We start from the raw sequence: 26,825 nt of genomic DNA on the forward strand, positions 1-26,825 counted from the left end.
GAATTGAAAAAGCAAATTTGTAGGTTCCAAGGTCTAAAACACAGAGATATAATCAACAATCACTCCGGTTCAAGAAAGTGACCTTCACTAGGACAAACAACATCCAGGATTTACTGCAAGAATTTTGGAGGTTTATTTCAGCATGGCAATTCTCCACTGCTCGGAAGCAATGTTTTCAATTGAGTCATCTGAAGATACTGGTGATTGTCTGCAGTGTTTATTTTACTGAAATGGAGATTGCGTAACTGAGTCCCCATTTCCTGGCTTTTTATTACGCACCACGCTGATGCAAGGAAGTACGACCCACTGTAGGCAGGGCTGAGTTAAGGCGAGAGGGAGGAAAACAACAATTCACACATGAAACATCCCCAAATTCAGAGGTCAACTGGACTTTGTTTCCAGACATGGGACAAGAGAAGATCCATCAGCTTTCTAGAACTCCCTTAGCTCTTCCCAGGTCACGAACAGCAAAAAAAAACACATTGGGACATTTCCATCTGGAGCCAAAACGCGCAAGGGTAGCGAAAGAAAAAAACTAAGTTAAGCAAGAACATGAAGCCTTATAAAATATTTATACATGTGCATATAGATAGATGTGTACACACACATCTCTTTAGTGTCTACATAAGCACACACATCCCCCTGCAGACAGATCAGCTATCTATTTGCATACAGATTCGTTCCAGTGTTAGTTCCCATCTATACGGTTCTGTTGATCTCCAGTTTCAACATTTCATATAATTTCTTCCACATCTGAGCTGCCTGGAATGACTCCACTGACGTTTAAGTGCTGAGCTCCGTGTTCTCATGGAAATGTGAGAGGCAGCCTTCTCCCTCCAGACCAGCCTGCAAATCAATCAGCTGACGGTGCTGGCACACCAAAGCCGTGCGGATCCCACAAGAGGACTGTCCTCGCCCAGGCTCTTCCTTCTTAGACCAGCGCTTTCCTCCCGTCTTAAACACTGACATCTCACCTACGCAGCATGCACTCCACTCCATCGCTTTTTACAGGGCTGGACCCCCATTTCAGAGTGGTAAATGTTTTAGCAAGAATATTTTTTAAAGCAAAAAGTTTTGCTCTATCTTTCCGGGAAGCAATTTGCTTTGAGAATCTTCTCCCTCACAAGCCTAACAACTTCATCCACTTACTGTAATGTTCTCAAATACAAGCTAAACAAAATAATCTTCTAGTCTACAGGAAATCAATGCATTTCCTTCCTGATTACTATCTTATTTCTCGGCTTTGAGCACTTGGCTGATAAAACAATGAGTCAGGGTCAGTTCTACGTTTTGCAACTCACCATTCTCATCACAGACATCCTCTGAGAAGAGACTGGCTACAGATCACGTGGGCTGCAGAAAAAAACAGCTGGCTCAAAAAAAAAACCCAAGCCAACTCAAACCTCTGCTTTCTGGTTAATATTTGTGCCCTGAGTTTGTGACCAGACTGAGGTTATCCAGGGACCTGAGCCCAAAGCCAGGTCTCTGCAGGCTCCTCCTGGAGCCCACTGATATTTGCCAGTTTTATTTCCTCCCCTAACAGTCTCCTTTCACTGTCACAACTAGACAGTTCAAGGCTGCAGCCAGCAGCACTGCTTTAGTCTCTCTGTTTATCAACACAAGGGCACTGCTCACTGCATCCGAGATGTTGCATGTTACGCTCCCAAGTGCGGGCACACACCAGATGGGGGACAGCAGCAGCGGTACAGTTCCGCTGACTCCGCTAGGAGCGCCGACACTTCTGATGGATCAGCAGTATGTTCTCCGCATCACCACGTGACAAATATGAAATAATGCCAGGGAGCGATGCGAGTGCACCCAGGCAATCCTCAGAGGCCACGCAAACGCCACCACACAGGTTCTAGGGTGAAGGAGGAAGCCATGAAGAAGTCACAATACAAAGGGAGTAGCACCCTAACAAATCAGACACGCGTAAGGAACTACCAGGTACTCGTTAAAGACTTTCACTGTCAAGCAAACATCAGCATTTGACTTCAGAAGGTAGCGAAGACACCCCCAAAACCAAGTTGCTGCTTACCTACGTATCTCCCCCCAGGTTTAATGACTATAGCGCTCCGGCTGCGAGTCTCCTCCTCTGCCTGTGCCATGCTTTGCCTCGCCTTCTGGTAGGAATCATCAGTAGCACACACAGTGATTTTATCCTGTATGCTTCCAAGGCAATCCAAATGGATATTGCCATTGCTGCAAGAGAAATGCAAGGGAAAAAGATACTCCCAACACTGCGAATGGGCACATCTCTGTCACCGGTGAGTAACTGAGGGTGCGTCAGCTGAACGATAGGAGGGGACAGAAAGAAGCCGAGAGGCAACAGATTCTTCTGCGAGTGCCTCCTTGCCCAAATACACACACACAAACAGATCAGAAAGACTCTAAAAAGAAAGAACACGTACTCAGTTTTGTCCAGGTTTGTTAGCGAAAAGATTCTGCAGAAGATATAAACAAAAGGCCAGATTTTTCTATTGCTGTACCACTCACCTAGATACATACTGCTGGATACAGTCAAAACTCCCTTGGGGGCTGTCCTTGCCAATATTTGAAAGATAAAATGTGAAAGTCCGCACTTCCGTAGGTCGATCAGGCCTTGGAATTGCGATGTGCTGTTTGGAAGGAGAAAAATACTGGTCACTTGGGTAGCCCACGCTAACACAAAAATTCAGTTTTTCAGCAGTCGCTACGCTTGTAGCCATTTTGCAGCTCACGACAAGCACACAGATTACTGCACAGGAGACTATGAAGAGCAAGAAGCTACAAGAAGGATTCAAGTTAGCAAAACTATATGCATTGAAAAGGTAACAGAGGTAGACAGACGTAACGAACAGCTAAAGTGACAGCTAGGTCTGTAACAGAACAGAGATCTGAGGTGGTGGCTTGCTGTCCTTCAAAGCAGAGCCCACAATAATCTTGTTCTAGCAATCTGACCCAATTCTATTGATTCAGGCTCAAAACAGACTTGCTGCCACTGTTTATACTCAATTCAAAGCACTTGAGGCTTGTTTCTTTAGAATTAGTGATCCAGCACTAAACATAGTAACAAGCCAGGTCACTAGGTAGCATGCTTTATTCTTTTTTAAGAGATTATAATTCCATAACGAGATTTCATGGCTCACAGTAGAGTGTGACGCTGCTGCTAAATTAAATATTTAATCAAGCATTAAGTGTGCTCTGCAGACAACTCCACAGCGATCTGCACTGGTTTTCTCTCTCCCCCCCCCCCCAGCCATTCATTTTTCAAAAGGGAAACTGCTTCCCCTCTGCATTCAAGATCCAACATAAATCTCAGCATGTGAGCTCTACTATCGCATCAATATTTGATAATTAAGATGGCTTCCAGAAAAGGAGACAGAGGGAACATCAGCTTCAACCTATTTTAGGCTACACTCTACCACACAGATTTATATTTACCCAGATTGCCACATATATGCACAAAATACATACGCCTCACAAACCAACTCGTGGCATCCACATACGCCTGCGCTCCGTAAAAGATCACTGCTGGCACAGAAGGGTTTCTAGGTGGTTTCCCTTTGACCTCAGATGTCTACAGCAGCCTGGAAACCAGCGCATCTGCGCTGCTTCGCTAAACCACAGGGATGTTTCTCAGAAGCGGCAAGAAACGCTTGTGTGACCCGCACCGAGCTGAGCCAGTGCAGCATTTTCCATCCGCTCCCCGTAAAGACCAGCTCTCCTCCAGCCAGACTTCCCTTCTTTCGCAACGGCAAGCCGGGAAACCCAGGCTGGAGCGATACAGAAGGACAAGTTATCCCCTGCACAGTCCCAGGATCCGGATCTAAAAATACTCGGAGCAGATTTGGTGGCCATCCGGGCGCTGACGGGCAGCGCCGACCCTCCGGCAGCAGCAGCTGGGCCCTGTTATCTCCCCTGCCAAACGCGCGCCGCGGCCTTGAGCCCTTAATCTGCCCCAACACCCTCTGCCCCCACCCATCCAGAACGAGTAAAATTCTCTTCTGCTTTACAAGTGAGCTGAGAATATGCACAAAGTCAGAGTTATGTAAACAGGAGATTGTGGGTATTTTGCAGCTGGCACCGCTCGCCCGCTAGTTCATGGGCTGGGAACGGGGCGAGAGGGGGAACGCGACGGGTCCGTTGGGCTTCCAGCGCCGTTCGCTGGGGGAGCGAGTCGTGCTGCACGCCACGGGTCTGTCAAATAGGACCCGGAGGATGTAACCAAATCGTATATTCATAGGCTCAAATAACTTGCTTCTAGCTCCTCATTTGCCATCGTAAAAATGGCTGCTCTGAGAGCCCCGAATTTGGCGGGTTTGTGGAGTTTCTGCAGCGTCTTCAAAGGACATAAAACGAGAGAGGAGCGAGAGAGTCGCTTTAGCGTTAAATGTTGCTCGTTCCAGTACTGAAAAGTGTAGCGTATGCAAACCGGCCGTTATCTAGGAATTATTTTTAGCTGAAACAGAAGGTTTCTCAAGCCACCAAATCAGCATGGTAACTGCTTTGAGGGAGCCCTAATTTCGGTGCTGAGTATTACACCAGTAACCATAGACACTTAAAAATAGCTCTGTACAGATGTGACTTCTGTTTTTTTTTTCTTTCAAGTAATATTCATCTGTGTACAGCTCATTCTGAACGGCAATTTCACCTTCCTCTATTAATACCAACACAAGTTCATCCCAAGAAACAGGGGAAAACGTCATCTTTTCCAGTCACGTACAGTTATGACGTTTTGTTCCTGACAGTCATATTTAAGAAAGCTGCATGAACATACATGGATTTGGCACCTGAAGGGGTTTTTTCCTCCCCCCAGTTCAGTTCTTTCCCTACTCCCCAACCTCAACAGCCCCCCCGCCCCCAGTAAGCACCTGCGAATTTGACCCAACCCAAGCTCTAATTCTGCACAGGCTTTTACCGAAACAGAAGCTTTTTCAGCCTTTCTGGTACAGTTACACATCCCATCAACTACCACCGTTTGTAACGCTTTGGTACTCAAGCTCTTAAATCCTAATTTACATGCACACTGAAACGAGCAAAATGCTCAAGACTCCATATAAACTAACAAAACCGTCCAAGTTCACGATGAAAAATTAACAAACAGGTGCTGCTCTTAAGGAATATCCAGATAGTCCCACTTCAGCATCTCAAAGCAGAGTAACACACCGCTAATTACAACCTCGTTACTATTGAAATTCTGATTATTACACAGATTAGTGCACTGAAAAAGTAATTAACCAGACTAGCATTGCTATAAAGAAAAACATCCCACAGATCATTTACAGTCCACCGTTTCTATAAACCCTCCTGAGATTCTTTCCAGACCAGGAACCCTGCAGGAGGTTTTGTCCCATCACTGAAACAGTCATTTTATTTTGGGCTAGAACCACTGACACCCTCCTTTCAGCACCTGGCCGACCGAGCTGCCACCTTGCTGACCCTGTGTTTTATTCCCAGCCAATTCCCTTCTCTGGTTAATTAGAGTATTAAACATGAAAGGTTTTTTCTGTGTATTAGAAGCTGAGAGCACCCTTGACAGCATTCATTAGACTAACACTGCGAATAGGTAGAGAGACATGGACACAGTAATTTAAAGGCTTCTAGAGAACTAAATTAAGGAAGCAGCAGTTTGGTTTAAACTCTTATTTTATGTCCTGCCTCCCCCAGTCATCAAGTACTTTAAATTTTTCCTTCTTGCGAGTGGGATATTTACACAGAAAAGTCACACTATTAAAATCTCGTATCACTGGGTGCTGCTTTAAATCACTCTGACATTTGTGCCACGTACAAAACCTTCCACCCTCAAAAGTTAATGGGAAATCTTCTCTGTAGCAACATTTCTTAGGAAGCAAAACAGGAAGGCGACAAATCGGGGAATTAAGGCATAGCGGAAGAAAGCGTACTCCAAAAATAAATGGCTAAACAAGTACGTTTTAATGTCACCATCTGAATTTGAGGACTTGTTAAATTACCTTTTCAGCCCAGTTGATAGGAGGCTCACCAGAAAGCATTTAAAGCCCCACCGTCAATTCCTTAAAGCAGGGCATGACTGTGACATATACGAGTACTACACTTAAAAACAGATGGTTACGCAGCTGCCAGCTTCTTGTCATACCCAGTAAAAATAATAATAAAAGGACAAAGAGCTCTTTCTGTCTGCCCCAATTGAACTGGATCTCGCTTTCTTCAAAGCTCTACCTTTGGCCTTTACTCGACAGTGCAATTAATTAAACAGCTGAAAACGAGGCAAGCAGAGGTCAGCTCTGTGCTGCCAACATCCTCCTTCCACCCACAACGCCCCGGCGCTGCTCACACTGTGCAGGGCTCAACGCTTCGCTCTTTAAATGGCAACATCAGACGCAATCGTGCTGCTTCGCTCCTTTTCCATTCAACCCGGACTGTAATTACAGGTGACTGGCAGCTCTTTCACCAAACACTCCTCTCTGGAAGTTCAGGGCTCAAACAATTGAGTGCATTAAATATTTATCTTTAGTTTTTGTAAGGAGCTGCATAATTTGAAAATATTTTTAACTATTTTAAGGAGCTGCATAATTTGAAAATAGGGTCTTTTTAAAATTATTACAAGGAACTGCATCATTTCGAAACAGGTTTTCTTCTGGTTAACCTGAAAAAAAACCCAGGTCCGTATCGGATCCATGTGAAACCCACCACGAGGAAAGCACAGTGGCTGAGGGCAGTGGAGCATTTTAAGCTGTTCTGATTCGTTTTGCTACATTTCCTTTAAGGACAAAGATTAGGTAGGAGATGCATTTCCAGAACTTAAGCAGCTTTACAGGAAAAGTTAGGTGTAGATCCTCACCAGGTGCTCTACAAAGGGAAAAGGAAAGCGTTTGCAGTCTTTTTAGCCTCTGTATTGCATGCAAAGCTGTTTGCTCACCTAACAGTAACAAATCAGGCACCCTGAGAAGTTTTCCTTGTCATTCGCTTCTAATTTTGCCAAACTTCAGTTGCAGATTTTTATCTAAGCTTTCATGCTGAGCCTTCTGGGAAGTTTAATTGTAAACAAAGTAAAAAACCTGGAAATTGCTCCTTTCTTTATTTCTCAGGACAAAAAGGTTTGCATTTTTCTTCTCAGCTTACGATAACAATCATGTCTTTCCTGCCGCATTTTGTTAGAGAGCTATGAACTATTAGCGAGACTAAATATCACAAGGCAAAATATGGGCAAGGAGAAACGTGCTAGACTAATGCCTACTTAATGCAAGCCGTTTTGAAAATTTTATTCTGCCACCACAAAAAATTAAGACATTATTTACAGCTGAGTTCAGATTCTTGGAGGGGGGGGGATGATGATATCAAATTCCCCTTCCTTAGGCAGAGCACCGCAGTTAAACACACGCCTTTCAGTATCTGAAAGGTATATAAATGCTGTTTTTAAAGTTCACTGAGGAGCTGCGTTACCTTACCAGAAACACTACCAATTAAATCTCAACGTTGTCAGTAACTGGCATGACAGACGGTTTCAAGCGTCTATAAATATCTTGGAGTTCAGTCGTCAGAACAGAAGTTAAAGAAATAAAACTCCTAAATATAACAAAACTTTTGGTACCCACAGGAACTGCGCAGTTGTTGAGATGTGCCTATTAAATAAAGCTCCAGTACATCCACAGCAGCCTCCAGCACTGCTGCTGTAAATAACCGGTACCCGTAACACCTTGTACCAAGTTTACCAGGCTCGGCACGGCTTTTCCTCGGGACACAGGCGAGGTTTCCATGGATCACTGCACCCCCCCCCCAGCACTGCCATCACTGAACTTCCCATTTCCTTGCCCTACCCAACAGCGTGGCCTTATAAAACTAAATTTCACCAGCTGCAACACCGGTGGTGTTGGCGCTACAGACTGAGCAAGGTCAGAAAATAACCTTGCCATGGATCGATCAAGAGTTAGAAAATAAAGAGGAGGGAAAGCTTTTTCTAAGGAGATAATCCATGCAATCCGTGAGCAAACACTCTTCCCTGGACCACATCTGAACTCCACATCTCTCAGAAGTCAGAGCATCGTTCTTCGGCCTGGACTAGGACAGACATGCAGAACAAATACCTGACTCGGATGAATTGTATAAGCCAGTAAAGAACTTTCCAAGGCAACCCACAGACAAACTTACCCCTTGGCTTCCTTGAAACTGGATTACTGGTTTTGATGTCACAGCATCCTAGAAAAACAAGTGGAAAAAAAAAAAAAAGGTTACCTTAGAGAAATTTAAAGCTCCAACATTCACTGCCAAAAAATACTCAGCTTGATTTTTCACCTATACTTTTTTTTTTTTTAAAAAGGGAAAAGGTTCAGGGAAGTAAACAGAATTCCAAGCAAGAAAATACAAAACCTCCTGAAACAGCAGTTTTTACCCAGAAAAGGGAAAAAACCCTCACATCACCAGTGGTACCCTTCCTTCAGAAAAAGAACAGCTCGGAGATGATACCCAGACGGGTTCTGCTTCGCTCCTTCCTGACCCCTAAACCACATTTCAGGCACAGAATAGCTTAGTTGTGTATCTTCGGTGCTTATGTAAGTTCTGAGCTAAACGGTGGATATTTGAGGGGGAAAATTATTACAGTTCCAGGTCTGAGAACACACTAAGCAAATTTTTTCCAACAGAAAGCTGGAAAAGCAAACTGCAACTTCATTGCAAAATACTGTTGTTACGTTGCCCATTTCAACACTCAACATATTCCTCCATACTAATTTGCTTACATTTTGGGAAGTCATAGTCCTGCTAGCTCTAAATCCCCTTAAATCTGCTCAAGGCAAACACCACTGAATTTCAGCCTTTTTCCACTGTGATGGCACTTTTCGCTTTGCTGTGATTTTACAAAGATGACGAAGGCTTTTGAATTCAAACTCTTACCTGAGGTTTCAACTACAGGGAAAGAAAGAATGTATGCAACCCAAGCCACGCTAAGTAAGTTTTCAGCTCTTAAATTTCGTGAGAATCATGGCTGTACTGGTTTTATTTCTGAAGTCACACAAAACATTCCCAGACACACTAAAGAGACCCTCCTGCAGCGAGGGGTTGTGCTCCACGGGGTGGAAAACCTCGCTGGGTGCGGGATCCCATTGGGGAGCCTTCCACAGGGACAGACGAAAGGTTGAAATGTCATTTGGGAGCGAACACGTTGCCACATATACGGGAGACACGTTTCAACGGGAAAAACGCCAAGAAAAGTTTAGGAGGCAAAGTCCAAACGGTGCGTTTGTGTCGTCCTTTCTGCGTGGCGGTTCTCGCACCTCCCGGCGTTATAAAGAATCACATCGACTTCGATGGGATCACAGAAACAGGCACTCACATTCAGCAGCAAAAGAGTTAACAGCTTGAAAGCCCATTAAGTTTATCATCTCCTATAAAACCCTTCCAAACGCTTTCAGCCCAGGAGTGAAGAATCTAAGCCACAACACGCTGACATTAACAACAAGAAAAATTCACTAGCACGAAAATACCCTTCTAGCACAGATGAATAAGCTCATACCAAGACACAGCCTTCAGAGCCTTCTAAGAGCCCATCCAATACGATTTAACAGATCTGCATCACGCCCTAAGTTGTTATGAGATATTTATGACGGTGAGTAAAGCAAGAATATGCTTGAGGCTGACAGCACTCGCTCTGTGTCGTAGAGCGAGTTTTATAGACCCGAAACAACCTTTATAAAGAAACAATAAACAACATCTTGCTCTTCGTACACAGATCACCAAATTCCTTGAGTGCCACGACACTGCATACCACAGCACGCTGTTCATAGACAGACTGGCCAGCTTTTTGTTCATGGTGTCAGCATGTACTGTGCAATGTGTCCAAAAATTCATACGAACATACTTGAGCAAACAAGCATTTGAAACATCAAAAAAATCTGGATTAAAAAAAAAAATCTCAATGTGGATCTTGTAAAGCTAATGACAGATTGGTGAAGTTCTGCAATTAATTCTGGAAAATTACCTACGTGGAATCAAACAGTAATATAAAGCACATAAGTAGAATAACGAGGCAGTAACAATACAAAAGTACTGTTACACAAATCCGGACAAGCTTTAATTACAGAACTTATAAATTCCCTAATCTACATACAAAATGGTTTGAAGTTAAATGTGTCATCTCCAACTTAAAAATGAGTGTTCGCACGAGTTAAATGGCAAACTGCAGCTTTATTTCCTCCAAAGCCCTGAAAGACAGTATTTCTGGGCTCCCGAGTTGCCTGCGCCTAGAGGCTGCTGGGTGTTGTGATCTGCTGTGTGGGAGCAGCAGTGTTGCGACGCCCTGCCACCCGCCACCAAATGGATGGCAGGGAAGAGCTGGATATTGGAGGGTCATTGCACCATCTGAGTTCCCCTTTTTAGGGGGAAGAAGGGGAAGGCTACGCCCCCCCCATACCCACACAGGCATCGCCTCCCTTCTGCTGATGCTCAATTCCTTGGCTACAGGTCATTTGAGAAAGCACACACACCCCCTAACCTAATTAGGGATATGAATTTAAGTACTTTTATTAGACGAAATTGAGTTCTTGCGTGGACACCTTCATTCAAAATAAAAGCAAACAGATGTATTAAGCTAAACCAAATTAAAACCATATTTCAGTAAGACATGTAGATGTGGCGTGGCACTTCGGGACATGGTTTAGTGGCGGACTTGGCAGTGCTAGGTTAACAGTTGGGCTCGATCTTATTCCAACCTAAATGAATCTGTGAGTCCATGATTCATTTGGATTAACTTTCCTCAACGTTCTTATATGGACAAACACCAATTTTTAAGAGTTCTTACTACCATTTCCAAAAATCCCTCTTGTCCTCTTCTAACGAGTCACCTAGTTGTTCTTCCTTAGTGATGCCAAGGCAACGAACTTCCTTCATTACAGTTTCTCAGAAATGCCATCCAACCCACCTTTAGTGGGAACAAGGTCTCTCCCCTCTTTCTGTCTTTCCTTCTAACTAAAAGTAGTTACCTCCTCGGCCCTAGGACAGGACCACGCTACTGCTGCAGGTGCAAGTCTGCCTTCTCCAGAGTACACCAACAAAGTTCAGTAAATCTTTGGTAAATCAAGGATGCTGATGAAACCTCACCTTTGTGTTCAGTTAAAAGGCAAAACAAGACAGATCTGTCCAAGCAACTGGGCCACCTGCACAGCCTTATCTTCCAGCTTTATTCCACCATAAGACTCTGTGTACACATATCTGTCTATCTATATATAGACAGATAGATAGATATCTCTATCTATCTATCCATCTTGCTACTGGAAGCTGATTAGGATAAAGGCAAAAATGTAAGCAGGAAAACAACAGTTCAATTATTTTAAACCAGCCACCTGTCAGTTCAAAGGTTTTTCTGCTGCTGCCAGGTACCAGATGTTCACCCCTACAGTTAACACACTCATCCATAAAGGTGACAGCGCCGTTGAAGAGGCCCAAGCACAAGTAACCATGATTGCTGGGACACGTGGGACCAGAGGACAAGTGGTGCCACGCAAGAATAATGGACTTCTAAACGACGCATACACGAGGAGCAAGCAAAGCCCTTTCAACACACCTGAGATGCAGGAATGACATGTCTGCTCGGTGCTCACTATTGTTTCAACAAAAGGCTTCCTGACGCAGGGCTGAAAGGTCAGCAAATCATTACCACGTCTTCGCTGTTTGCTAGTTCCTACAATGGACCTTTACGAAAATGCGTCAGGCGTTCTTACTGTTAAATGAACTGTTTTAACAAACCTTCCTGCAGTCCAACTCACCAATGCCCCAAAGCTCGATAGGAATAACTTCCAAGGGAGCATCCAAACCACAAACGTGTGGCTGTAATTCTCTGGGACCTACCCAAATTTAAATTGCCAGCTTCACCAGATCTACCTGACTTGCCAACAGACCCTCAGAAGAAGCCTGAATAGACTCCAGCTGTGTCGGGTGACAACCCAGCATTTTACTCCATAAAAATGCACTTATTTGCTCTCTGGAAAGAGCATTTCCATGCTGCTGCGCCCAGCTCACTGCCTTCCACAGCTCCCGCTGTATTCTTCAGGCATGGTGGAGAAATAACGCAGCAACCTTCCAAACACTAAAGCTCTGCCCCGGGACGCCAGCATGAATCAAACCTCACAGGCCCAAGTGCTTTTTGTCAGACAGTCCTCCAGATACTGGAAGATTATTTCAGAAGTCATGAGATTAAACCAAAAACTCATCCCCAAAGCTCCGACAAAACATTTGTCTTTTACTACCATGGTATTATGCTCATCTTCATCCTCTAGCTTCCCCGGTCTAGAGGAGAGCTCGTAACCCTTGACACATACTCAAAGCTCACAGAGGCCGTGGCAATGCACAAAGTTCCCCACACTTAAACACTCCAGATCTGGCATGTGGAAGCTTGAGTAAAAAGTAGGAAGAAGAAGAAAGTGTCAATAACGCACACAAAAGTTGAATGTAAAACCAATAAAAATCCTTTATCGGGTATGATCAAAGCTGGCAGGAGGTTTTAAAAATGTTTAGAGGAAAAGCTGGATGGGATATTCCTACACAAGACCAGACATTTGAAATCCTCAGGTCAAATAACCAGTTGGAAACCTCCCTCTTTCTTCAGGGAAATAGAGATAATTAAAGAATACATTGTTTCAAGAAGTTCTGTTATGCATTTACCGGAATTCATACTGGAGGCAGTGTTATACGGAAAATATTTGCCTATACTTAGTATCGGTGTATTTGTCTGTTTTCTTGAATGTTAAAAGTCACAAACGCCGAGCAAACAGAGCAAATGAAAGCTTAGCCTTATTTATGTTGGAACAAGGGAATTATTTTCAGAATTTAAAGCTTCTTGCAAACATTTAAAATTAGTAGCAAGAATTCCAATAAATACAGAGAGAAACTATAAAATCTTGCTAACCCCAAGGCTGGCATCAACGGGACATTTTGAACTGTCACGTGCAATTCCAGCCAGGTAAAGCTGCTGCACCTCAGAAGCCAGCTACAAAACCGAGAAGAAACAGAAATCGCTTAGAATTCATAAATTTCAGAGTCACTAATACCCCAAAGTCATTAAAGCTCCTTTTCCAATCCTTTGGTTATGACTACTTTATGTTTCTTTTGCCCACGCAAAGTGGCCAAATACAGGCAATACTCCCTCCCTGACTTCCTCCAGCTCCTCAGCAGAACTGGGCAAAGGATTAAAAAAAAAAGAAAGAAAAAGGTCAGGTCCCAATCCAGGAGGATACTCAGCTCGAGCAGACCCGGATGCTTGAGAAATGGTGTTCTGCAGACCTGAACAGAACGTAACGATTTAGATTTCCACCTCCATTTTCATCTGAAACACACCACGCAGGCTTTGCAAAGGAAAACAGAGGCCAAAGCCAAAGCAAATATACCCAGCGTCTCGTTGTGACAGACTCACAAGAGACACCCCAGAGTCCCAAAGTTCATTAGTGGCAAGATCTATAAATCCCAGGGGCAGCAAATACCTTTGAATATATCCTCAACTTCAAGTGACTCTGTGTGAAGTTTACTGGCAGTCAATTAGCCAAAGCTGGCCCAAGAGAGAACCACTGCGAATTAGGTAGAGACAAAAGACTTCTCCCAAGACATTCCACTATTTCAAGGCTTATATTTACCTCCTCCCAGAAACAGAGCACTAAAAAGCCTCCTGAATATTCCTTTTTATGTCACATCTATTACTTACAGAATTAAAATACCGTCTCCCTGCAACACAATTTCCATCTGCAATTTAAGGTCTCCCAACAATCTCATTTGCCGTTGAGGACACTAACACGCTGCAGATGGGATCGAGTCTGCTGAGACTTGAAAATTATAGATCCTATATAATTTTTGTTGACCTAAACTACAAAGCCTTCCAGACCTTTTTATACTACAGAGACAAGCTACTGGTTTTGCTATTCAAATACAACAGTCTCAGGAAGAGTCTGGGAAATTCCATGTAAATCCACAACTATCGAAGCAAAAAGTTTAAGCTTTCTACTCAAGAGAGGTGCCAGCAGCCACGGCGACAACGGTGAGCAGCGCAGCACTGCAGGGTGTGATGGGCGCTCCTCGGGCAGCCATCCCCAAATTCACCAACGTACAGGTTTGCTCGCGCCTCCTCTCTGAGTTGATCCCGTTTATCAACTTGATGAGCAAAGTGTAGTCAAAGAACACCACCACATCTGCCTGCTGGGCCCGGGTCCCCACTCTTCCACCCCATTTCCCTCTACCCAATATCTAAAAGAAATATTTGTTTGAGGCAGAAGCGAGTACTTGAGCTTTTAATACAAATAATTTTTAAAAAGGTGCTTTTGATGAAGGTTTAGGAGCTGGAGGCTTACCAGTTACTCTGTAAACTGTAGTTTGTATTTATTACAATCTATCATTTTCCTAATAGGCATTAATGAGTGCATATTATCACTGCAGTATTAAAGCAGCTACAAATCCTAGCCAGAACACAGTGCAAGCAGCAATAAAATGACAAAGAGCTTTTATGCCAGCCAAAATGCTAAGCTGAACATTTTAAAAGTTTTTAATTGCTAAACTGCAACATACATACTGGTTTCCTTGCTGATAATTGCATAATTTTAAGTGGGCTATTAGAGCACGAACGTCACTTCCTCAGCAGTTTAACTTCCCAGGGTCAAATACCAAGAGTGTGCCTAAGACAGAAAACAAGTTTTATTAAAAATGTCAGCTCAAAAAAACCCCTTGACACTGCTGAAACTGTGCCTGAGTTACAGAATTTCAATGTTCACAGCTCCTTATCAAGGAAGCACCATAAGCAGACGGACTTCTACATCACTACACAATCTGAGCATCAGCGATACCGTCCCTCTTGAAATACAGAAAACCTCTACCTTAGCCTAAGTTTAAAGAGTAAGACACATGATGAAGTTAAAAAAAAAATGTAGCCTAATCAAAATGCTTTGTGCCTGCAACGTAAAGCAGAAACTCAGTCCCTAAATGGACAATAGCTTGTATCAGCAAACCAGAAAGCAATTAAACTCCACTGTCATCAAGATGTCACCCCACAGGCACGAGAGCTGAGCTAGCCATGGAGCCTGTTCTCTCACGCATGCCTGGATCTTCTGATCTCGTCTAATCCAGGTTAAAAAGATCCTCCTGAATAAAACGCAACGTATTTGTCGATACGGTTCTGAGCTGCAGGATTCATTTGGAAACTTAAACCGAAACAACCGAGCGCCGCTTGGGCAAGGTGAAACCCCTCAGTACACCTCCCGGCTGCTCAGCACCTTTAGAGCAGATGCCAGAAGCTTTCTTTAAAGAGGAACCAGGGAAGGGGAGGGACAGTGTGAGAATTAATACATGCGGAGCCAGACTGGCTGCCCAAACACCCATCCTGCCCCCTCTAAACTCAGGACAGCGGCTGGAGGCTGAGGCTTGCCAGCACACGGCGCTTCGCTAGTACTTTTTACGATGCTGCTACGAGAGCGGTCACCCAGCTTTTCAAATCCATCTTTCTTCTTCCTTTGTCCCAAGCATGAAGCTCCTTGGTGGGTCTCATCTTCGAAACCCTCCACAGCACCAGACTTTTCAAGCAAAACTCACTCCACTGGGTAATTTATGTTTTATGCTCAAGCTCAGCGAAATTTTTTTGTTTCAACTTGGTAACTTGAAGTAAAACTTTCCAGACATGCTTCAAAAGAGTCTTTGCTTCCTAGTGCAGAACTAAACGATGGTTTTTTTCTGATCCTGTATTTGCAAAAATAAACCTTTAAGCCTCTGACACAATGCCTGATACTCTGCGCATCTTTAGCCCCAGACCACAAATCTTGCGAAAGGTAGCTTTGGTAAGGGAGCTCCAACTCACTGCATATGCTGAAAAATCCTGGAACAAACCACACATCGCTCACGATCATTAAGCCAAGATGTTTGGCTAGCACAAGGTACAGTAGTTTTCCACTAGAAAGGAAAGCGACGCATCTATGCAATTTAGGCAGTGCCTTTCAGGAAGAAAATTAAAAGGTGGCTCAATTCCTTAGAGAAATAATTAAAGTATTGTCACTTGGTATCAAGTTTACCCTGCTCACGGTGAAGCAGGCGACCTGGTTTGGCTGTAGGAGAAGCTGGCTACAGCAAACATACCAGCATATCTATCAGACTGATTCCTTCTCAGGAACAGGGACCACCAAATGACTTCTTGCAATCCCTGTTCCTAAATTTCTACGGCAATGCAAATACAGTAACTGAGAAACTCTTCTTCAAGAGCACCGAGACGGATACAGAATTGTTCTGTAATAAACCCAAACAAATACACCTCCCGAAACGGCTGCGAGAGATGCCGCGAGGACGCAATGGTCTGTCTCCCACGAAGATGCAAGCTTTGTTTGGGCAGACAACAGCCCTGCGACTTCCAGAGGACACTGAAGAGTTAAACCTACCTGTCTCCAGAAAAGGGCTCTCCTGTTAGGGGACAGCTTACTGCAGAGACACACTGCAGGAGGAGAATAAGCCCCAGGGACAGACAGAGGCATAGCCGAGTCCATTTGAAGAGCCTCGACACTTTTGTCCCAAATACCACTTTCTTTTCGACTGGCCAGTGGGTCACTGGATGCCATCGCTCCTGCTTCCAAAACACCCAACATCACAGCTCGATATGACCGGTATCGAGCAGCTGCAGCTCTCCACCTGGCCAAGACTGGAAACCAGTGCAGTTCCACCCCAAAACGGGAGGCGACTTGCAGTCTGAGGTCAAAGGGAATGTGTATTGTAAGAAACAGGAAAAGATCAAAACTGGTTTTGTGGAATCAAGGGCCCCCAGCACCCAATTAACTCAGACACAGTTAGGTATCTTCAGCGCCGATGCAGAAGTCGGCCTCATTTGGGAATCCAAGTTCGGAGACTACGGGCACATTTCCCAGTGGTACAGCATTCCTTTTTTTATTTTGTGTTTTTATCTCTGCTTTTCTGGGGAGTTAAGGGAGACCTACTCATTAAGTCTAGCAAGAGAAGCAATAATCATAAAGCCTCAACCCTTTATGCCTGACACCAGACTGCCACGAAGAGTTTAAAGGATGATTATCTGCAGTTTAATCATTACAAACTCCCACCAACTTCACTATTAACGAGACGGGGCTACTTAGTGAGGTTTTACTGTCAGAAGACCAACAGCCAACTCCCACGATTTCCAAAGGCTTGCAAAGAAAGGCTTTTTTGGGGAAAAAAAGAACCTTTGCAGCTTTCAGTGTCTAGTACAAGTGCTCAAAGCAGTCTGGTAACTAAAAAACACGTCTCTAATGAAAGAATTACCAAATCACAAAACATCATGCCCATTTTTTAGTGCAATAACCCAGGAGGTCTCCTTCACTCCAAGTAGAAGCCCTACCAGTTTTGATACAATTACTGTATCTTTCGTAAAAATAAGTTTCATTTTTTCTTGTTGGATTTTCTGCGTCCTTTACTCATTACAAAAGGGTGTTCCAGACTCTCATCGAAACTGAGAACCAGTAGCCCTCAAAGCTATTCTATTTTATTAGTCAGCGTTGCATTCCTGAATCAAAACTGTCCATTCACTCAAACGCCCTTACCTTTATCTCATCCTGTTCTCCCCAACCCAATCCCCAAGACAGAGGTTCAAGCACCCCTTCCCCCTTTTCCACAAGCACACAAGAAATCAGCAAAATACTGCACAAAAAGGTTACTTTTATTACTGTTTTTCCTGAAGGGATTTTTCTTCTGTAACTCGGACTAAAAGCAATAGAAAGTAAAACCAGGAAAGCTTAAAGCAAGTTGATACAACATTTCCCAAAGCACTCATACAAAGATAATGCTGCGCTGGCAAATCCACTGCAAAAATTTAAGCATCAACCTAGAAATAATTTCCATTGTTTTGTTTCTTGCAAGCAATTGTATGGAGTTTGGGAAAAAGTTAAATTAACACATCCCAAGCCCCACCCCTTTTTAAAAATAGCAACCCTACAGTCCCTTGCTTATACAGGAAGAAAAAAAATGTTTTAAATTAAAAAATTAAGTCAGAATTTAACTCTGCTCATACGACCCGAACCTATCCCTTTCTTACAGAGCAGCACTGCCTATCGTTTAGCACAGCTGAATCTGCTAGCAGATACTGTAAGTTAAAGATAGGGTAGAAAAAAAGGAAGGTAAATATTGGTATTTCTAAAGTGCAGGCAAAGGAAAGCAAACCCTCTTTGGTTTGTTTTTTGAACACGTGGATTTGCTTCGAAATGCTGTTTTCAACAAGAAACACCATTCCACAAAGAAATGTCCTGTTCTGCCTCCATACATTGGAAATACTAATAAGTGTAATAATTATTAAATACTCTTTTAAGAAGAGTTCAGCACTATGGCTTCAGCATCTGTACGCATTTGCATTCCAAGGCAATTTAGAGAGATCTTAGTCTGGCAAGAATCCCATTAAGACATCCATACTCAAAATTCCCTGGGTAATCATCTCTCGCATGCAACACTGCTTGTTTTTGCAGCAGATTTTTATTGTAGCTATCAGATGATCTTGTTAAATTGGGAAACGACTGAAGGAAAAAAAAAAAAGAACTGGCAGAAGAAAACTGAATCATCCAAAATTCCCAACTCTGCTAAAGGTGAACAGCAGTTCTGGTTTTCCCTAAAGGCTTTACTTAAACAGTTTCATGAGCCAAGAATCATTAAGGGGTTTTAGATTTTCTCAGATTAATATTTTAAAAGTCATTCCTCTAGTATAAGATACCTTGAATGAAGGCTTCTGTGCTTCCTCCGAAAGAAGAGGGAGGTTTGCTAACTGTTTACTAGATGCTGGAGATGTGGTCACCTTTCAAATGAAACCAAAAAAAGCTTGTGAAAACGCTGAGGAAAACAATTTCAATCGTGGAAATCACTTGGCTCGCCATCATCTCTCTCAGAAACGGTACTTTTCACCGATTAGCCTTTCTGAAGCAATACAAGCAATACCGCTTTCGGTCTGTTTTGACAACAAAATCAGGTCTGTGAAATGCGAAGAAGGAGGCATTTTTGCTCTGATTTCCCAAAAAGGATCACAGCAACTACCCAGCCTTTCTATTCCTGACCCTTCCCACCCTCGATGGGCTCAAACCTGAAACGTGGGTACAACCGAAACATGACGATTTCAAGAAGCTTCACTGAAAAGATTCAGAATTAGCTATTAAATATAGGGCAGACCAAGATTTGTTTCCCCTCACCGGGGAACGGCAAGCAGAAGCCGGCTGATAGGCACTCGCCTGGCAGCGGCAGCAAACCGGCCATTCAGCACGGATGCATCCAGACCCCCACGTAACAAAGAGAAGGCCAACGAGGCACCCGGTTCTGCAGGCTGAGACTTCCCTATTGCTGCTGCTCGGAGCACAACATCCACCATGAGGACTCACCTACTCTTCTGGCCAGCTACATTCTGCTTAAATACTCCTCTTATTTCAAACTTCACGTTATTCTGCCAGATTCCTCTCCTGAACTGCTGCGTGGGTCAGCAACTGAAGTCGGAGAGGGCTTGTACCTCTGCAAAGGTCACCGAGACGACTCATCTTTAGTTCTCATGTTGCTACATAAACATAATACAAAGGTTTTCCAGCCAAGCAGCTTCCAAGACAGCCATAAAAATCATCATTCTTAGCCCAAGACAAGAGTTAATGTTTTGGTTTGTTTTTTTTTTTTTTTTTCCTGAACTGCCACCCTACAAAAGCTGCTTACAGACAATTCTGTATCTGGCTCATCTTCACCTTTAGTGCCTATAAAGCACACATTCCACTGTGTTGGCCAGCTCTAAGACATGGATGAAAAGGTCACCCTCAGGCTTAGAGCTGAGAGAAGCTAACTAGTTAAAAGGAAGCTTTTCCATAACTGGCTATATCAAGTGTACGTACCACAAATATTTTGGGTTTAGCTTCTGCACTGTACAAAATCCCCAACTATCAGGACACATTTCCCAAATTAATATAGAAAGCGTGTCACCATAGCGCATCTGAAACATCTCCCCCGCATCCCCATCATAAAAAAAAAGTAAGTTTCCATAACTGAATAAAACACCCAGGCTCTTCCATCCGAGGCTGAAGGCCATGGCGTGGAAGTGATGTGAAGTGACCACAGAACCTGATTTAGAGTCGAGACTTGTTCCTTTTGCCCTCTGAAGAAACTTTCCTTCTGTGACCTTATACAAAGCGTTTCACCTCTGGGTTGGAACTCCTCCATCTAATATTTCCCAGGTGGTATATGGAAGCACTGCCACTTCATGCAGCATTTACTGGAGACCATTTGGGTCTGTAAGCACGAGCTGGATTGCACTGGTACCTCCAAAACTAAGGGTTTCCAACCCAGGGATCCTTAGACCCTCGATGAGGTTCACAGAGGAGCAGGAGATACATGAAAGAAGAAAACTGAGTGTATTAGGAACAGCTTAATAAAACAACTTGCCATTTTGGAAAGCTTTTTTACAGATGACAGCTCAGGCAGAATTTTAAAACCACAACCTTTAAACTATACTGAAAAGTATGAATTCATTTAAATACCACTAATGCAAGAATGCCTAAGTATTCCAATACTGCTAGCTAGCTCAAAGTCTGTCTAAAAGAAAGGAATAAGGATACTCTTAAATTACACCAGGTCGATTTCACTGAATACTGAGGCACTCCGGGCTCAGACCAAGCACCATTCCAGTAATAGTCTTATAAAAACGCTGAATGGGTACAGTCAGCTAGAACTCTCAGTTAAAAATAAATATCTTAAATGACTTCCAACATACCCGCTTTACTGGGTTCCTGGCAAACCCGCAGGTTTCCAATTTTTTTTTTTTTTTAAAGATATTTTTCTTTCACCCATCAGGTTAAAAAGCCACTCAGACAGAAAAAGCAGCTGGTTAATTACAGCTAGAAAACTGGCTGTACACAAACTGCCAGCAAATGTACAGTTAGAGAGAGCTCGTGGAAAAAATCCGTCAGTTTGGCATCTTAGGCATTATATGTAACAAACAGATAATTCACCTTTTCAGACCCAATCGAGGTAACGTTGCTTTTATAGCCAAGCTGTTATCCAGAGCAGTCTTACCAGCTCTACTATGTCAGGCTGCTCATGCAGAGCAAGACGAGACATTTAATATGTTAAAATTAAAGCAAGCGATTAAACACAGCAACACTGGGTTACAACTTATAAAACAGGCATAGTGAAATATCAGAAGCTGACAGTTGTTTCTGACCTAGTTTTAACTGGAGAACAGTCAAAGAGCCGAAAAAGACTGAGGCGAGGCTGAAGGTGCTGAAATTCCAGTACTGGAGCCTGAAGTGCTGGGGAACAGGATTAGGGCAAAAGCCCTCAGACATTCAAACTACTGACGAAGCTTCACAGAGAACAAGGAACTTAAGGTTCAGGAGTTTTAGTTCAATGTCAAGTGACATCCTGGGGAGGAGGGACAGGAGGGTTTAAGCAAGACGGCGATGAAGTAACAGAGGCAAGACCTCCTCGCCGTCCTGCTGAATGGTGGCTACAGGGCAGCGAGAAGCCAAGGCTAGCAGGAGATAGCCTCAAGTTCTGAAACACAGGAAGAAACCATATTAAACCAGCATATGTGTGTATTCTGGAAAATATTTAGAAGATATTTCTGAGTGTGCTGTCAAACAGCTGTGCTCATTTGCCTAACACAAGGAGCATTAAAACCCCATTACACAAGAGAATGGCAAGCACTTGGGTACAAGGGCTACCTAGAGATACGTGGGGTTGGTGTAAGAAGAGTCAAGGGATCCCATCCCAAGTAGGCTGTGCACACATCTCCCTCTCTTCTGCTGCTCCAGAGTCAAATCTATTTCCCCCAAGGCAGCTACACGCTGGTTTTAAGCCTCATTAAGAAGCAGTATGTTGCTGGCCTGACATGTCAGATTTTTAAATGACCTTTGTACCAAGAACAGCGTTACCAAGCTGCTAAGAACAGAAGGAAAAAAAAAAAAAATTGGTTTCCATGATTAGGAGAGGTTCGTTCTGGCTGTTTGCATTTATTTTAGTTCAAAAAAACCCACCTGTCAGTAAACCAAGCCATAAAAAAAGCGAGCAATTCTCTCTGAAGGGCAGCTGTGACGGCATCAGCACTGTTAGCCATTCTTAACATTGTACTTATCACACAAGGTAAACAGGAGTGACTATCAGTTAATGAACAACACAACCCTAAGGCTGAATTTTAAAGAGTGTTTTCTCCACTGCAATCTTTTAATGAAAATACAGCAGTTCTTGCTTACGAAAGTCTAATTTATTTTAGGACATATTAAGACACCAGGGCTGATTCACTTGCCTATGTGCTCATAAGATGGCTTAGGCGAGCTGCTGAAACATCAGTATGATCCTTATCTTGCACACCGCTTTACTACTTTTCTTGCAAGAGAAAAATATAGAAAGGCAATTCAGAGATCAGATCGACGAACTTGTTCAACCATCCCAGAACAAATCTCACCTAACACACACTGCTGAGCCTAGGAAAACAAGCCTGGACCAGTTTTCTCCTTGTGCCCAACTATATCCTATTGACACTTAAAGGGAAGCCTAATTACTAGTCTGCCAAAGTTCTACTTAAGACGATCTTCAGATGTTCCTCACGGAGTCAGAGCCAGCCCTGCTGGAAGAGGCTATGATAAACCAAAGTCAGCGGCGCCAGGATCCTAAAGGAATCCCAGAGAAATCCAACCACCAACACCCCACGAGCCAGATCAACCTCAAAAGCTAAAGCAAGATGCTCAGACACAGCTCCTTTTGGCTTTCAGGCGAACAGAGGTGCCCCAACACAGACCAGGACTCCAGGTACAAAACCCAACACAAACTCAGTATTCAACAGGGATGTCACCGAAATTTCTGACCATCTCACCATCTTCATGGGCAAGTCAGCAATAAAGTAATCACAAATGCCAGTTGGCTTTTTTTTTTCCCCTATCACTGAGGGAAGCTGCCCATGAAAACAAAACCACTGAAAGCACTGAGCAAGACAACCCCACGAAGATCTTCTACCATGTTATAACCTCGTCGTGTTACATACCCTCTGCTAACACAGCACTGCTAACAGCCACCATCTTCCAGGGGAGCTTGCCTTCTCCGACAGAAAAGCGAAGGCAGCTGCCTGAAGAAGCCAGTACCAAGTTAAACGAGGTATTCCCTCTCCTTCAGCGAGGAGCACAGAACCCGCACTGTTTCAGCTACATCTTTATTTGCACTGCCAGGCTGGTTGGTAACAAACCTGCTCCAAAAATAAAGCGACAAACAGTAAAAGAAAGAACATACTCTTCTAAACTGGCAAAAAAATCTACCTCCAAAAAAAAAAAAAAAAAAAAGAAGTCAGATGTTTCCTTCTCCTTGCAAGGACACCTGTGAAAGTTCAAGTTACAACAAATTCCAAAAATGAACATGAAAAATTTTCAGATAAGAACAGTAAAAACATACCACCTCTGCTGACTAAACAGAGACTGACCACAGAGCTGCAAAAAAGACTCCCCGGGTCCAAGCCTAAAAGCCCCGAGAGATTTCATACATTAAGACAGAGAATCTCTCTTGCCTGACAGAGTGAGTGGAGGCAGTTAATCTAACTCATACATGCAAAAGAAGTGGTATGGCCACTGAGCCGGCACTTAATTGTCTGACCAGAAATTTTGGTCTAAATATAACAATCCGTGCAAGTTCTAGGTAGCTGAAACATTCTGCCTTCTTAACTGAGCCCGTCTGAGGTTAGAAGGGTATTTCTGCCTGCTGTCGGCGTCTGTAAATTTAGTCTTAATGACAAGTAAAAGGCCTTTATATGGAGTTAAATGGCTTTAATTGTAGGAGAGCATTAAAACTTGTGGCGAGATGCAGGTGGCACCTACATTGGGTACAGCTCCACTGCAAATGACTGCAGAGATTCAGCAGGAAGGTCAGAGAAACATGCCTGACACTATAATATCAAACTTTCTAGGTAATAAATCTTTTTTTTTTCTTTAAGAAACTCAAAAAGAAAGCGTTCTAGATTTTAATGCAGCCATCACTACTGCACCGTTTTACTGCGTTAAGAACGAAGCCTTCAAACAATTCATAACCGATTTCAGAATCACGCCTCTAGGAAAATGTTTGCAATTGGTTTTAATCACCCCTGCGTTCCCCATCAGCTGAAGCGCTTATTTCAAAAAGATCTAAGATATCCCACGTACATTCATAAAGGTTACGTGTGTTTTGCTTCATCCTTCACACATTGCTACCCTCCTGCCCCTTCCCATTTCCACATTTCTGATGACTAAACAGAAGCTGCTTCCTTCGCAAAGCTGTGTGTTTTGGGACTCTTCACCAGTCGGGTCTGCTCCCAGACTCCAGGCTGGGAGAACTGGTTTATTACAATACGCTTGCTCGGCTGCATCTAGAAAACCACATTTTATTTCTGGAATAAAGACAAGGATTGGTAGCCACCCATTACATGTGTCAGACCATGGCTGAGGTGCACAGGACCCGGGAGCTTTCAGAAACTGCACAGCAGCCATCCTCACCTCTGCGACGTAATTAGGGAACACGGACCCCACTAAGGCAGGAAGCATTTCAGATCTCACAGCAGCAAAAGCAAACAGCAGAAGGACCAGCAACTTCCCTACTAAAAAAATCACGACCACGAAAAGCACGTTAGAACACAGACAACTAAAGGTTCTTTTTATTATCGAGTATCTACTGGGAGAGAAGGGAGCAGAGCTTGTGGACAGGACGACCACGCTCCCATCAAAACACGGCTGCCCTGATAAGCAGGCGGATGGGAAGCAGCGGGCAAGGTCGCTGTCGCAGGTGTCACTGAAAGCACTTTTCAAAAGAAATTGGTCAGCAGAGCTCCTACGCGCTTCTTAAGATACTATTTATGGGAGCAGAAGTTGTTCTTAATTCTGCGAGCAGCAGCAGCAGAGGTCACGACGCAGGCTTCACCAGCTCCGACGGCTGAACGCCCCTGGAAGCGTGAACAGGTGCCATCAGTATTTAAAAAAAAAAAAATCTATTTTAATGACACAGGAACTACCGTTTCAGAGCAAAGTCCTGCTCAGCCCAGGCTCTCGTCAGCAGCGCCCGCATCAGACACCGCTGAAGGAAATGAAGAAACCCCGTGACAGAAGGCTGCTTCCCTCTCTGACCTGCCTCAGCCTCTTCCCGGCTCCAGTCATTTTTATAGCAGTTTCATCCTGAATCACGAGTTTACGCCTTCGTTTTGGGATAGCGTGCTAAAGCCCCACAAGTCAGGGAGTTAATGAGTTGCTGCGACCTAATCGGGCCTGCCACACCACACCTCCGGCAAGTGTCAGACGCACAGGGAACAACTTCAAAGCACCAGCAGACCTTACGCTCTCCCTGTGAGCAAGGGCTGCTCCCTTCTCCAGCCTCCCGGTGGAAAGGTGAGCCCAGCGAGAGCCGACTGACTCGCCTTATATGGCTTCCAAGGCACAATTTCCGCTTGCCCATGCTCAGGCAGGGTGGAAAAATTTGCTTCCTTGCTACTCCGCCCATCCTGGGCTCTGAAAAGCATCCACTGAATCCTGGATCTGAAAGGAATGGAAGAATTTACACCGACGCTTCGCATGGAGCTCGGCTCCCTGGAAGAGGTAAAACCACGGCTTTGGCAACAAGCTGGATCACCTCAAAAACCAGGGGAGAAACGGGAGCCGAAGAGCCGATACGCAGGCAGAGATGCAGAGAGAAGTTGCAACCACAGCCTTTGTTTTTGCATACCATATGACCAATTTTTCTTGCTATTCAGATGCACTTAAACCTTTTAAATTTCACGGCAGCAAGCTTTACAAGTTAATTACGAGTTGGGAACATTATTTCCTTTCACCGATTTATCCACAATACACTTTATACCAGGAGCTTTGTTTCCAGAATCCACCGAATACAGTCCCGGCTCAGGTTTGCACACTATTTTCTGCACAAGTCAGTACTTCTCTAGCAGTTACTGTTAACATCGCTGAAGCCTGTCCTACCTTCTGGTCACAGAGAGGTTAATGCGACCCAGGTCTGTGTCATTATCAGCTTCCCTGAGCATCACAGAGGAACTCTCAGACCTACCAAACACAGACCAACCCTCCCATTCACTGAACGTACATACAGTCACATCCACAGTCCTGTGGATCTGCGAGCACAAGCAAGCTGCTGGCTAAAAATGGAGCTAAAAAGTAGAAGCAGGCAATTAAAAGGCGGCTTCACTCTCAACAAACGCTTTTACTTTATGGATTATCAAGTTTTTCATTTCTAAAAACAGGTGCATATTCACTTCTTGAAGCCCTGATTGCCTCCACCAAGATCATACCTTTTTGCACAGCAGGTTTTTCTCAGTGCAAGAACCAGGGCGAGATTTATCTCCAGCCATCAGTGGTTTGTCTTTGCTTTCATCTGCTAGTCACCAAATGGCAGAACCCAGCTCATCCGCGCACAGGTTGTCTCAGAAGAGAGAAAAATGGTGGCAAAGGAGCTTAAAAAACTAAGTTCTGCCAATTCCCTTGTTCCCTTCTTTTTTGGGGACTGGTAAAAGACAGAAACACAGCCCATTTGATTTTCTCATAGAAACCAGGAGCCAAAAACAACTGAAATCAGCGCCGGAGCTGGAAAGGTACAACAAAACTCACACAAACATAAAGTCTAGACACTGAAATGTGGAAATATGATTCAAATAACCACAACTGGCACATAATGTATTGATTGCAGCCCATCACAGAATAGGCCCTCAGTGGGTAAGAATATAGAAGAAAGATTAAATTAGCGTCTTCCACCTCGGTTACAGAAAATATGGATCCTTTGGGCACAGTGATAGGGATTGAGCTAGCATGTCTTCTGTCCTGCTGGGCTTTTTGCTAGGCTTTTCAGTAACACATCTGGCTCTTGCTAAATAATGACAATTAGCTTAAACTATCCCCACTGCACTGATCCTG

At 43.8% G+C, this 26,825-nt stretch overlaps 1 protein-coding gene across 1 annotated transcript in view; it reads right to left on the reverse strand.

The window, feature by feature from the left end:
* The window catches only part of ELL (elongation factor for RNA polymerase II), a 52,943-nt gene that overhangs the window by 18,664 nt on the left and 7,454 nt on the right, over positions 1–26,825 (reverse strand). The window contains exons 2-4 of the mRNA XM_086477373.1: positions 8,110–8,157; positions 2,497–2,618; positions 2,039–2,202 (exon numbers count right to left, since the gene is read on the reverse strand). Of these exons, the coding sequence (XP_086333499.1) occupies positions 2,039–2,202; positions 2,497–2,618; positions 8,110–8,157 (334 nt within the window). The remainder of the gene's footprint in view (positions 1–2,038; positions 2,203–2,496; positions 2,619–8,109; positions 8,158–26,825) is intronic.

The sequence above is a fragment of the Leptosomus discolor genome, chromosome 24, assembly GCF_034619465.1.
Source record: "Leptosomus discolor isolate bLepDis1 chromosome 24, bLepDis1.hap2, whole genome shotgun sequence".
NCBI lineage: Eukaryota > Metazoa > Chordata > Aves > Leptosomiformes > Leptosomidae > Leptosomus > Leptosomus discolor.